This window comes from Macaca fascicularis, chromosome 16, assembly GCF_037993035.2.
Source record: "Macaca fascicularis isolate 582-1 chromosome 16, T2T-MFA8v1.1".
Lineage (NCBI taxonomy): Eukaryota > Metazoa > Chordata > Mammalia > Primates > Cercopithecidae > Macaca > Macaca fascicularis.
This window is the reverse complement of record NC_088390.1, coordinates 38270256-38284029: the sequence shown is the minus strand read 5'-3', so window position 1 is coordinate 38284029 and position 13774 is coordinate 38270256. Positions and strand designations below refer to the sequence as shown.

The 13774-nt window shown below is 45.2% G+C and overlaps 1 protein-coding gene across 2 annotated transcripts in view; it reads left to right on the top strand.

Annotated features, from left to right (window-relative positions):
• Nucleotides 1-11880, top strand: part of CRLF3 (cytokine receptor like factor 3) — a 55618-nt gene extending 43738 nt beyond the window's left edge. For both annotated transcript variants that reach the window (XM_005583376.3, XM_074018958.1), the window contains exons 7-8: nucleotides 7890-8002; nucleotides 10108-11880. In XM_005583376.3, the coding sequence (XP_005583433.1) occupies nucleotides 7890-8002; nucleotides 10108-10364 (370 nt within the window). In that variant the 3' untranslated portion in view covers nucleotides 10365-11880. The remainder of the gene's footprint in view (nucleotides 1-7889; nucleotides 8003-10107) is intronic.
• Nucleotides 11881-13774: the final 1894 nt, after the last annotated feature.

Sequence of the window (13774 nt, the reverse complement as noted above, 5' to 3'; positions counted from 1 at the left end):
AAATGAATGTAAGAAAGATTCAGACTGCGGTGGAATATAGAAGGAAAGGTTACTTCTAGATTAACAATTGGTGAAGTCTTTATCTCAAGTAGAGCTGGAAAGTACAGTTGCTGGGGCCAGAAAAGCAGGAACCAAAGTTATGGAGGTAGAGAAAATGCATGGCTGGGCGCAGTGGCTCATGCCTGTAATCCTAGCACTTTGGGAGGCCAAGGCAGGCAGATCACGAGGTCAGGAGATTGAGACCATCCTAGCCAGCATGGTAAAACCCCGTCTCTACTAAAAATACAAAAATTAGCTGGGTATGGTGGTGCACACCTGTAATCCCAGCTATCTGGGAGGCTGAGGCAGGAGAAAGGCATGAACCCACAAGGCGGAGATTGCAGTGAGCCGAGATCGCGCCACTGTACTCCAGCCTGGCGACAGAGCGAGACTCCGTCTCAAAAAAAAAAAAAATGCAGAGAATACCAAGAACTGAGTCTGGATGGGGTTAATAGAGACAGGGAGTATAGTTGAAGAGAAACCTGGAAAAGTAGGATGTTGCCTGGTACAGTGGCTCATGCCTGTAATCCCAGCACTTTGGGAGGCTGAGGCGGGCGGATCATGAGGTCAGGAGATTGAGAACACCCTGGCTAACACGGTGAAACCCCGTCTCTACTAAAAAATAGAAAAAATTAACCAGGCATGGTGGCACGCACCTGTAGTACCAGCTACTCAGGAGGCTGAGGCAGGATAATCGCTTGGACCCGGGAGGCGGAGGTTGCAGTGAGCTGAGATCACACCACTGCACTCCAACCTGAGCGACGCAGCAAGACTCGGTCTCTAAAAAAAAAAAAAAAAGAAAGAAAAGTAGGATGGACAGGCTGTGTATATTTCTTGTTTAATTCCTGAAGGAAATACCTCTTTTGGAGGTCACCTATGCCCACTTATAAGGGGGACATTTGATACCACATACAGAAATTATTTTTTTTTTCATTTTGCCCAGCTAAGGTGCCATGACAGAGATCATTATTTTTCCCTGACAAAAGGCTCAATAGCCTCACCAAGTAAAACTAAATCAGTTTTCATAGTTTCAAGGGTCATCCTATGTATGTGACTTCTCATGCATTCATAAGGTTAAACTATGCAAAATAATATCAGCCAGATGGATTTTTTGAGCCCTACTACGTGTCAGTTCCAAGTACTTAACTAAGTTAATGCTTGTAAATCCTTATTACAGTCTCATGAGTCAGACATGTTTTTTAGATGCGGAGACAGACATAAAACGATTAAGCAACCAGACCATGCTGCGTGGCTCAGGCCTGTAATCCTAGTGGTTTGGGAGGCCAAGATGGAAGGATTGCTTGACGCCAGGAGTTTGAGACCAGCCTGGTCTCTGTGTCTGCGCCACTACCTTGCTCCCGGCTCCTCATATAATGGGCGGGCCCATCCCCTCTGGGTCGGGCTTCCTCTGGGCCCACTCTTGGCTGGAGACCAGGGACTTGAAGGTAGTTAAGACATGTCTTGTCCTGGAGGGCTTCCCAGCATGGTAGGGGAAATGGGCATCCCACTAGTGAGACACTAGTGAGACACAGCTCCATCAGTTCTCCAAGACACTGTCTCTACAAAAAATTAAAAATTAATAACTAGGTGTGGAGGCTGCCTGTAATCCCAGCACTTCTGGAGGCCAAAGTAGGAGGATCACTTGAGCTGGGGTGTTCAAGACCAGCCTGGGCTACACAGTGAGACCTTATCTGTATTGGGAAAAAAAAAAAAAGAAAAATTTTAAAAATTGAGCAACTAGGCCGGGCGCGGTGGCACACACCTGTAATCCCAGCACTGGGAGGCCAAGGCGAGTGGATCATGAGGTCTGGAGTTTGAGACCAGCCTGGCCAGTATGGTGAAACCTCATCTCTACTAAAAATACAAAAATTAGCCAGGCGTGGTAGCGTGCGCCTGTGTAGTCCCAGCTACTCGGGAGACTGAGGCAAGAGAATCGCTTGAACCCGGGAGGCAGAGGTCGCAGTTAGCTGAGATCGCGCCACTGCACTCCAGCCTGAGTGACAGAGTGAGACTCTGTCTCAAATAAAACATAAATAAATAAAAATAAACAACTTGTCTGAGGTTACACAGATCAGGAATAGTGATGCTGAGATTCAAATCTTAACCATCTGGACTGTTTGGACTCTGTTTTGACTCTGAGTGAGATGAGAGGCCATTGGAGGATACTGAGCAAATGAATGACATGATCTGACATTATGCAAGTCATTTTAGTTGCTGTGTGAAAAATAGCCTATAAAGAGGTACAGATACAGGTGGGGAGACTAGGAAGCTATGTAATAATCTTGGTGAGACCCAATGGTGGCTCGGACCAGAATGGAGCAGTGGAAGTAATGGTAAGTGGTCGGAATTTGGGTATGTTTTTTGTTTGTTTGAGAGAGTCTCACTCTGTCACCCAGGCTGGAGTGCAGTGGCACGATCTCAGCTCACTGCAACCTCTGGGTCCTGGGTTCAAGTGATTCTCCTGCCTCACCCTCCCTAGAAACTGGGATTACAGGGATATGCCACCATGCTTGGCTAAGTTTTGTATTTTTAGTAGAGACAGGGTTTCACCATGTTGCTCAGGCTGATCTTGAACTCCTGAGCTGCCCACCTCAGCCTTCCAGAGTGGTGGAATTACAGGTAGGAGCCACTGCTTCCGATCAGAATCTGGATATGTTTGGAAGGAAGAGCTGACAGGATTTACTGACAGATTGTTTGTAGGATGTGAGAAAGAAAAGAGTCAAGTATGACCTCAGGGCCTGGCGTGGTGGCTCACGCCTGTAATCCCAGCGCTTTGGGAGGCGGGCAGATCACAAGGTCAGGAGATCGAGACCACGGTGAAACCCCGGGTCTCACCGGGCGCGGTTGTGGGCGCCTGTAGTCCCAGCTACTCGGGAGGCTGAGGCAGGAGAATGGCGTGAACCCGGGAGGCGGAGCTTGCAGTGAGCCGAGATCGCGCCACTGCACTCCAGCCTGGGCGACAGAGCGAGACTCCGTCTCAAAAAAAAAAAAAAAAAAAAAAAAAAGGATGACCTCAGGGTTTTTGGACTAAGTAACTGGATGGATAGAATTGCCATTTACTGAGGTATATAAGGGTGGTCCTTCTTGAAATTTTGTCTTGGTAGGTGGGAAATAGTATCTCATTGTATTTGTTATTTTCCCCAGTTTTCAGTGAGGTCATAAAACTTTTCATGAATTTCTTGGCCATACTGGTTTGCATGTCTATGAATTGCCTGACTATATACTTGGCCTGTTTTTCTTTTGGATTGTTTCCCATTCATTTATTGATTGCCGTATGTTACAACATGGATAAACTTTGAGGACATAATGCTAAGTGAAATAAGCCAGTCACAGAACGACAAATACGGCATGATTCCACTTACATGAAGTATCTAAAGTAGTCAAACTCATAGAAAGAGGAAATTGAATGGTGCTTATAAGAGGTTTATAAAATTCTCCACTTACTGATAATAGCTATATTCTGCAACATCGCATCAAATCCTTTTTTTTTTAAAGAGACAGGGTCTCAGGCCGGGTGCGGTGGCTCAAGCCTGTAATCCCAGCACTTTGGGAGGCCGAGACGGGTGGATCACGAGGTCAGGAGATCGAGACCATCCTGGAGAACATGGTGAAACCCCGTCTCTACTAAAAAATACAAAAACTAGCCGGGCGAGATGGCGGGCGCCTGTAATCCCAGTTACTTGGGAGGCTGAGGCAGGAGAATGGCATAAACCCCGGAGGCGGAGCTTGCAGTGAGCTGAGATCCGGCCACTGCACTCCAGCCCGGGCGACAGAGCGAGACTCTGTCTCAAAAAAAAAAAAAACAAAAACAAAAAAAAAAAGAGACAGGGTCTCGCTGTGTTGTCCAGGCTGACTTTATATATATATATATATATATATATATTTTTTTTTTTTTTTTTTTTGAGACGGAGTCTCGCTCTGTCGCCCAGGCTGGAGTGCAGTGGCGCGATCTCGGCTCACTGCAAGCTCTGCCTCCTGGGTTCCCGCCATTCTCCTGTCTCAGCCTCCCAAGTAGCTGGGACTACAGGCGCCCGCCACCTCGCCCGGCTAGTTTTTTTTTGTATTTTTAGTAGAGACGGGGTTTCACCGTGTTAGTCAGGATGGTCTCGATCTCCTGACCTCGTGATCCACCCGTCTCGGCCTCCCAAAGTGCTGGGATTACAGGCTTGAGCCACCGCGCCCGGCCCAGGCTGACTTTAAACCCTTAGCCTCGAGTGATCCACTTCAGCCTTCTGAGTAGCTGGAACTACAGGCATGCACCACTGTGCCTAGCAAAATTCTAGACTTCTTTGAGGTCATTTTTGTCCAGATTTCTTCTCAAAATAATTGTCCAGAATATTAAAAATATAGACCCTTCTATACTTCTTTATTAATAATTTTCATAAAACAGGCTGAGATTACAGGCATGAGCCACCCCACCTGGCCTGCACATTTGAAAGAATAGCTATCAGGTTGGGCACGGTGATTCACACCTGTAATCCTAGCACTTCGGGAGCCACAATCTCAGCACTTTAGGAGGCTGAGGTGGGTGGATTGCTTGAGCCCAGGAGTTTGAAACCAACCTGGGCAGCATAGTGAGACCCCATCTCTATAAAAATTCAAAAAATTTAAAAAGAATAGCTATCTCTCCCAGTGTTTATGGACTAGCATTGTGCTGGGAAAGTCTCTGTATGATCAGTCACCTTCACCAGTCAGCCCAACTGGATGTTCTGGGGGCCTCTGAAACTTTTTTGGCAGGTATGATTTCTCTGGGCCTCTGCCTGCATTTTCTATATTCAAGAGGCTAGGTGGTTTCTTTTTCGGAAGTTTGTAATTTCTTGCTCCTTCTGGTGTCTGTCTGTAGCACTACAAGTTCTTTGGTTCTATAGCAGCAAGCTACCCCACTCTCATCTTCAGTGGCCACCAGGTATCCAAAGTAGCTGGCTCCCTCTCAGTTCAAGTCTTGTGAGAAAGCTACCAGTCCCTCAGGCAGTCTTCTGAAAAGCTAGAGAGCCTGATGCACAGTCCGGTATCTTGCTCTCCTGATACTGAAACTTCAAGTTGTGCCCCTTCTCCAGATCTTGTTGACCTCATCGAGTCATGCTGGCTGCAGCAAGCTGTAGCCCACCTCTTTTCCTTGTTCTCAGCAACCTTCAGGGATCCAAAATTTGCCAGCTCCATCAGTTCTTCAAGAGAGGCAAGACAGAAACGAGTCTCAGCCAGCCCTCTGGAGAGCCGGAACACCAGTCGCCATGCTCTGCTATTCTCCCTCCCTCCTGAGGGAGAAGTCATAAGCTCAGGTGTTCTGGCCCGGCCCTGAGTTGTGCTGGCTTGGGGGAGGGGTTAATGGGGAAAATCAAAATTATTCTTACCTGTGTCAGTTTGTTCTGTTTGGCTTTGTGCTCGTCTGGTGTACAGCAACTTTTTTTTTTTTTTTTTTTTTTTCTTGAGACAGAGTCTCGCTCTGTTGCCCAGGCTGGAGTACAGTGGCGTGATCCTGGCTCACTGCAACCTCCGCCTCCTGGGTTCAAGTGAATCTCCTGCCTCAGCCTCCTGAGTAGCTAGGAATACAGGCGCCCACCACCACACTCAGCTGATTTTTGTATTTTCAGTAGAGACGGGGTTTCACCATATTGGCCAGGCTGATTTTGAACTCCTGACTTCAAATGATCCGCCCACCTCAGCCTCCCAAAGTGCTGGGATTACAGGCGTGAGCCACCATGCCCAGCCGGGTACTGCAACTTTTTAACTAGATTTTGGAATTCTCATGAAAGTATTTGGATTTGTATATGTTAAATCGGTGTTTCTGTGGGAGAACAAGGGCTGAGACTTCCTCTTGACGTCTTCCTCCTCCCCATAAAACTTTTTTTTTTTTTTGAGACGGAGTCTCACTCTGTCACCCAGGTTGGAGTGCAGTGGTGCGATCTCAGCTCACTGCAACCTCCGCCTCTCGGATTCACACCATTCTCCTGCCTCAGCCTCCCGAGTAGCTGGGACTACAGGTGCCCGCCACCACACCCGGCTAATTTTTTGTATTTTTAGTAGAGACGGGGTTTCACCATGTTGGCCAGGATGGTCTCAATCTCCTGACCTTGTGATCTGCCTGCCTCAGCCTCCCAAAGTGCTGGGATTACAGGCGTGAGCCACCGCGCCTGGCCCCTCCTCCCATACTTCTTTAGACTGCTCAGATGTGAAATAACTTCAGAAACCTACCCAAATATTTATTATGATCCTGCATGTTTGCCATTTCACAATCAATGACATTTTGAGGCCACATTGACTATAATCACATCTGTCTTTGGAAAAGCCACATTCTGTTTCACACTATTTTTTTTTTTTTTTTTTCTCGCAAAGTTGGCTTTCTGGATGGAGAGAATGGTATGTCGGCAATAGGGATCTGTACATTTCCTATTTCAAGAGCACACGAATTATCAACATCTGAAATGAAAACACAAAAGGAAAAGCTTAAACTTGCCACATAGAAAGTTCTTCAAGCTTGAATAGTGTCTTCATAACCATAATGGGTTTTTTTAGGATTATAATAGTTCTTTTTAAATGCTTTATATACTTAACAAACAGTAATCAAATCATTGCAGATTCTCATATGGAAGATTTAGGCACTGGCAGCAATAGTTACATAAATTATAATGTCAACTATGACAAATTATGTGTCTGGAGCTACAATATAAAATAGAAATGTGCCATCATGGCTACAAATGGTTAAGAATATAGATTCTAGGCCGGGCAAGGTGGCTCACTCCTGTAATCCCCGCACTTTGGGAGGCCAAGGAGAGTGAATCACCTGAGGTCAGGAGTTCCAAGACCAGCCTGAGCAACATGGTAAAACCCCGTCTCTACTAAAAATACAAAATTAGGCCAGGCGCGATGGCTCTAATCCCAGCACTTTGGGAGGCTGAGGCAGGCGGATCACCTGAGGTCAGGAGTTTGAGACCAGCCTGACCAACATGGTGAAACCCCGTCTCTACTAAAAATACAAAATTAGCCGGGCTTGGTGGTGCATCCGTGTAATCCCAGCTACTCAGGAGGCTGACGCAGGAGAATTGGTTGAACCCAGGGAGGCAGAGGTTGCAGTGAGCTAAGATCGTGCCATTGCACTCCAGCCTGGGTAACAAGAATAAAACTCCGTTTCGAAGATATAGATAGGTAGGTAGATAGATAGATAGATTGATTGATTGATTCTAGAGTCAGAATGCCTGGGTTTGAGTCCTAGTTCCACCAGCCATCATCCAGGTAATTAGGGTCAAGTTATTTAGCCATTTTTAATCTTTTTTTCTTTTTGTGCCTCATTTTCCTCACCTATAAAATGGGTATGTTAAAAATAGCACCTACCAGCTGGGCGCAGTGGCTCACACCTGTAATCCCAGCACTTTGGGAGGCCGAGGTGGGGGATCACGAGGTCAGGAGTTCAAGACCAGCTTGGCCAAGATGGTGAAATCCCATCTCTATTAAAAATACTAAACTTAGCTGGGTGTGGTGGTGGGTGCCTGTAATCCTAGCTACTTGGGAGGCTGAGGCAGAGAATTGGTTGAACCCTGGAGACGGAGGTAGCAGTGAGCCAAGATCGTGCCACTGCACTTCAGGCTGGGTGACAGAGCAAGACTCCGTCTCAAAAAAAAAAATAATAATAATAATAATAATAGTGTCTACCTCATAGGTTGCTGTGAGAATGATAGATAGATATAAAATAATTAAAACGGTGCCTAGAGTACAGCAAGAACTCAATCATGGTTGCTGTTACTATTTAGAAAAAAACAATTGTAGTGAGATTGCTCTTTTTAAGCTAGTGGCTGTTAGGTATCATTCATGTTAGATTTTAAAAGTGTGAAATGCCCTTTCTACTTCATTTACAGAGTTGAAACTGTGGGACAACCAGACAGGAGAGACAGCATAGGAGTGTGTGCGGAAAAACAGGACGGATATGACTCTCTGCAGCGGGACCAAGCTGTGTGCATCAGTACAAATGGTAAGAGATAAATAACTGTCATTCTCTTGGAAATAGATGAATTATTATAGTAATATATGAATCTGTTCCAGTTTCATACATTTATAGTAGGAGATGAGAAAATTTAGGTATTTTTCTTTTATTTATTTATTTTTATTTTTTTTTATTTTGAAGTCTCACTCCATCACCCAGGCTGGAGTACAGTGGCATGATCATAGCTTGCTGCAGCCTCAAATTCTTGGGCCCAAGCCATCCTCCCTCCTCAGCCTCCTGAGTAGCCGGGACTCCAGGTGCATGCCACCGTGCCTGGCTAATTTTTTTTTTTTAGGCGGAGTCTCGCTCTGTCGCCCAGGCTAGAGTGCAGTGGCCGGATCTCAGCTCACTGCAAGCTCCGCCTCCCAGGTTTACACCATTCTCCTGCCTCAGCCTCCCGAGTAGCTGGGATTACAGGCGCCTGCCACCTCACCCGGCTAGTTTTTTGTATTTTTTAGTAGAGACGGGGTTTCACCGGGTTAGCCAGGATGGTCTCAATCTCCTGACCTTGTGATCCACCCGTCTCGGCCTCCCAAAGTGCTGGGATTACAGGCTTGAGCCACCGCGCCCGGCCTGGCTAATTTTTTTTTATTTTTACTTTTGTAAAGATAAGTTGTTGCCCAGGTGGGTCTTGACTCCTGATTTCCAATAATCCTCCCACCTTCGCCTCCCAAAGTGTTGGGATTACAGGTGTGAGCCACCGTGGCTGGCTGAAAGTTTTGGTCTTAATGACATAATTTATGTGACTACTATGTACCAGACATTGTTCTAAACTCTTTACAAACAATAAATCATTCAGTCTACATCCCTAGTGCTCTTTAAAAATCACCAGCCAGAGGCCGGACGTGGTGGCTCAGGCCTCTAATCCCAGCACTTTGGGAGGCTGAGGCTGACGAATCACGAGGTCAGGAGTTCGAGACCAGCCCGACCAACATAGTGAAACCCTGTCTCTACTAAAAATACAAAAAATTAGCTGGGTGTGGTGGTGTGAGCCTGTAATCTTAGCTACTTGGGAGGCTGAGGCAGGAGAATCGCTTGAACCTAGGAGGCAGAGATTTCAGCGAGCCGACATCGTGCTACTGCACACCAAGCTAGGTGACAGTGTGAGACTCCGTCTCAAAAAAAGAAAGAAAAAAAGAAATTCACTGTCAAGACATGTTAATATTTTGTGTTGTTGGCTGGGCATGGTGGCTCACGTCTGTAATCCTAGCACTTTGGGAGGCCGAGGTGGGTGGATCACGAGGTGAAGAGATCGAGACCAGGCCGGGCGCGGTGGCTCAAGCCTGTAATCCCAGCACTTTGGGAGGCCGAGACGGGCGGATCATGAGGTCAGGAGATCGAGACCATCCTGGCTAACACAGTGAAACCCCGTCTCTACTAAAAAATACAAAAAACTAGCCGGGCGAGGTGGCGGGCGCCTGTAGTCCCAGCTACTCGGGAGGCTGAGGCAGGAGAATGGCGTAGACCCGGGAGGCGGAGCTTGCAGTGAGCTGAGATCCGGCCACTGCACTCCAGCCTGGGCGACAGAGCGAGACTCCGTCTCCAAAAAAAAAAATAAATAAGAGATCGAGACCATTCTGGCCAACATGGTGAAACCCCATCTCTACTAAAAATACAAAAATTAGCGGGGCCTGGTGGCCAATACCTGTAATCCCAGAGGCTCAGGCAGGAGAATTGCTTAAACCCAGGAGTTGGAGGTTGCAGTGAGTCCAGATCATGCCACTGCACTCCAGCCTGGGCAACAAGAGTGAAACTCTACCTCCCAAAAAAAAAAAAAAAAACAGTGTTGGTGAGTCAAGAATTTGGTAGAACAAGATTCTTTCTTGTTTATTCCATAAGAAACAGTCTTGCTATTTCACAGCAGGTAATTTTGTAACACTGTCAAGTTTCTTTTCATGACATTGATATGGGCAGCTCATAGTCTGCTGGAAGAGTAGAGCCCTGGACAGAACTCTAAAATCTGTGTCTAGTTGGCATTCCAGATTTTTTTAGTCTGAATTAGGAAATGAGCTATGTTACCAGTAATCCAGAAACTATTTCAGATCTCTTAGTTATTGCTTACATGTAAATGACTCTTTACCTTAACATTTTAGGTGCAGTTTTTGTCAATGGAAAAGAAATGACGAATCAGTTACCCGCAGTTACCTCTGGGTCCACTGTCACATTTGACATTGAAGCCGTGACTCTAGGAACCTGCAATAATAATGAAGGTGGACACTTCAAGCTTCGAGTAACTATAAGTTCAAATAACAGAGAAGTGGTTTTTGATTGGTTACTTGATCAGTCATGTGGTTCTCTTTACTTTGGATGCTCATTTTTCTATCCTGGATGGAAAGTGTTAGTGTTTTAGATGTTTGAGTGCTTGGCTTTTGTTTTCAGGGTTTAACATAGCTGTCCTCAGCCCAGCATAGTTGTAATTCCTTTAAAAAAAAAAAAAAAAGTTGAATTCATCTCTAACTTAGGCCGTTGGAAATGGAAAGTGTTTACTGGATTCATTTTGTAATATTTTAGCAAAAAGAGACTTGAATGTTGTGGACAAAATCATATAATTCAGTCATTTTTATTTTTACCATACTGTTACATATCACATCACAGTAAAAATCAAATTGGTTTTACAAGTATGAGAAAATATAGAAAGTTCTATACCCTTCCACTGTACTTCTTAAAGTGGTTATTAGACCAGGAAAACTTAATGTAATATTATTTTTTAAATCATCATAAAGGATCCAAGTCCGTGTAACTCTTTAGAATAAAACAAGAGGAATAGATCAGATAGAAGAAGCTGTGTAATGTATTAATACATCCACTCATGTGCTGTCCACATGAATGTGTTGACTGTGCTTTCCATGTTCGGGTATTTGTAAGCAGTGTGGACTTTTATCTCATCTTCAATAATCTTTAAGTCCCCAAAACATTATAATGTTTTCTTTTTTTTTGAGACGGAGTCTCGCTCTTGTCGCCCAGGCTGGAGTGCAGTAGTGTGATCTCAGCTCACTGCAACCTCTGTCTCCCGGGGTCAAGTGATCCTCCTGCCTCAGCCTCCTGAGCAGCTGGAATTACAGGCGTCTGCCACCACACCCGGCTAATTTTTGTATTTTTAGTAGAAACGGGGTTTCACCATGTTGGCCAGGTTGGTTTCAAACTCTTGACCTCAGGTGATCCACCCGCCTCAGCCTCCCAAAGTGCTAGGATTATATGCGTGAGCCACTGCACCAGGCCAATTTTTGTATTTTTTTAAATGCTTGACCAAGTGTCTATAATAGGCAAGTAGTACCTTTGGTTCTTTCATTGCAATTTGATTCAGTATAGGCTACAGTATTTTTACAGGGTAAAACTACTTATGGAAGTAGTATGCACAGCAGTGTTAGCCATTTCATATGTATGTAATATGCACATGTGTGTATCCAACCTGCCTGTGACGTGCATTTTACTCTTTGCAGAGTATGAGCTACAGTCCAGTTTAATGTCAGTTTGATAAGTGGTCTCTTAGCAGACCAAAAAAATACAGGATAAATACTTAACCTTTTTTTTTTGAAAACTTAAATTTATGTGTAAAATATTTATTTGAAGGACTTTAATATGTAAAAAAATTGTCTTGCTATGCCAGCCGCTACGGATTTTATTTTAATGTGAATTATTTTTTTCATTTTTACCAGTAGTGAAAAAGTAGAAAAGCAAGTATGATATTTTTGTAAGATAATTTATTTGGGGATTCATGTTCCCTGTTAGACAATCATGACCTTTTCTCCTTGTCTTTTTATGTATAAGTAAGTAGAATTTCACTTGTTTAGGGATTAAGAAGATGTTCTAGAATGTACATACCTTGTCCAGCCATCAGAATCAAAATAAAAAACTAAAAAAGTTCAGTGTGTGTACTTTTTTCTTCTGTGAGATTTGGTGAATCCAGTTTTAACCTACTTTTCATTATAAGGGAAAACAGGCTTCTTGTGACTACAGTCATTTTAATAAAACATTGTAACTTGTGAAAGGTTACATGTACTTTCTTCTTGTACTTTCTTTTAAAAAACTTTTTAAAATTATTTTTTGTAGAGAATGAGGGTCTTGCTTAGTCCAGGTTGGTCTCAAACTCTTGGCCTCAAGCAGTCCTCCCCAGCCTTGGCCTCCCAAAGTGCTGCGATTATAGGCATGAGTGGCCACACCCAGCTGGTTACTTGTACTTTCCTATATGCTGTGTCTGATACTGAGCATCTTGCCTGACACGATGTGTGCAGAAAGAATGTTGGATCAAATGAGGATAGATGAGTCGTTTTCTCCAGATATCTTCATCTCATTTAATTCATCAAATATTTCTTGAATGTATTTGTTTCTTAGCCTCTCTAGGGAAGTGACATCTTAAGTTATGCCTATACAATCTGCCTGTTCACAGGAGTGCCTTAAACCTAATTTGAGACAGGAGTGGTAATATTTGGAACTCTGAAACTAATTTTTCTTTTTTGAGACAGAATCTCACTTTGTTGCCCAGGCTGGGGTACAGTGGTGCAATCTTGGCTCACTGCAACCTCCACCTCCTGGGTTCAATGGATTTCCCTGCCTCAGCCTCCCAAGTAGCTGGCATTACATGTGTGCACCACCACACCTGGCTAATTTTTATACTTTTAGTGGAGATGGGGTTTTGCCATGTTGGCCAGGCTGATCTTGAACACCTGGCCTCAAGTGATCCTACCGCCTTGGCCTCTCAAAGTGCTGGGATTACAGCCGTGAGCCACTGTGTCCGGCCTTGAAACTAATTTAAATGATTTTCTTGAACTGTGAAGATTTTTTTTTTTTTTTAAGTGAACTCATTGGCTGGGTGTGTTGGCTCACGCCTGTAATCCCAGCACTTTGGGAGGCCGAGGTGGGTGGATCACCTGAGGTCAGGAGTTTGAGACCAGCCTGGCCAACCTGGTGAAACCCCGTCTCTACTAAAAATACAAAAATTAGCTGGGCATGGTGGTGGATGCCTGTAATCCCAGCTACTGGGGAGGCTGAGGCAGGAGAATAACTTGAACCCAGGAGGTGGGGGTTACGGTGAGCTGAGATCATGCCATTGCAGCCCAGCCTGGGCAACAAGAGTGAAACTTTGTCTCAAAAAAAAAAAAGAACTCATTCTGTTCAAATAAGTAAGGGAACCTAGTATTCCAAAACTGTGTGCTTGGGGAGAAGAGTTTGTGTGATGATATGATCATAAGAATTGATTTGGGCCGGGCGCGGTGGCTCACGCCTGTAATCCCAGCACTTTGGGAGGCCGAGGCGGGCGGATCACAAGGTCAGGAGATCGAGACCACGGTGAAACCCCGTCTCTACTAAAAATACAAAAAATTAGCCGGGCGCGGTTGTGGGCGCCTGTAGTCCCAGCTACTCGGGAGGCTGAGGCAGGAGAATGGCGTGAACCCGGGAGGCGGAGCTTGCAGTGAGCCGAGATCGCGCCACTGCACTCCAGCCTGGGCTGGGCGACAGAGCGAGACTCCGTCTCAAAAAAAAAAAAAAAAAAAAAGAATTGATTTGGCCGGGAGTGGTGGCTCACGCCTGTAATCCCAGCACTTTGAGAGGCTGAGGCGGGCAGATCACGAGGTCAGGAGATCGACACCATCCTGGCTAACACGGTGAAACCCCATCTCTACTAAAAAAAAAAAATACAAAAAATTAGCCGGGCGCGGTGGCGGGTGCCTGTAGTCCCAGCTACTCGGGAGGCTGAGGCAGGAGAATGGCATGAACCCGGGAAGCAGAGCTTGCAGTGAGCCGAGATTGCGCCACTGCACT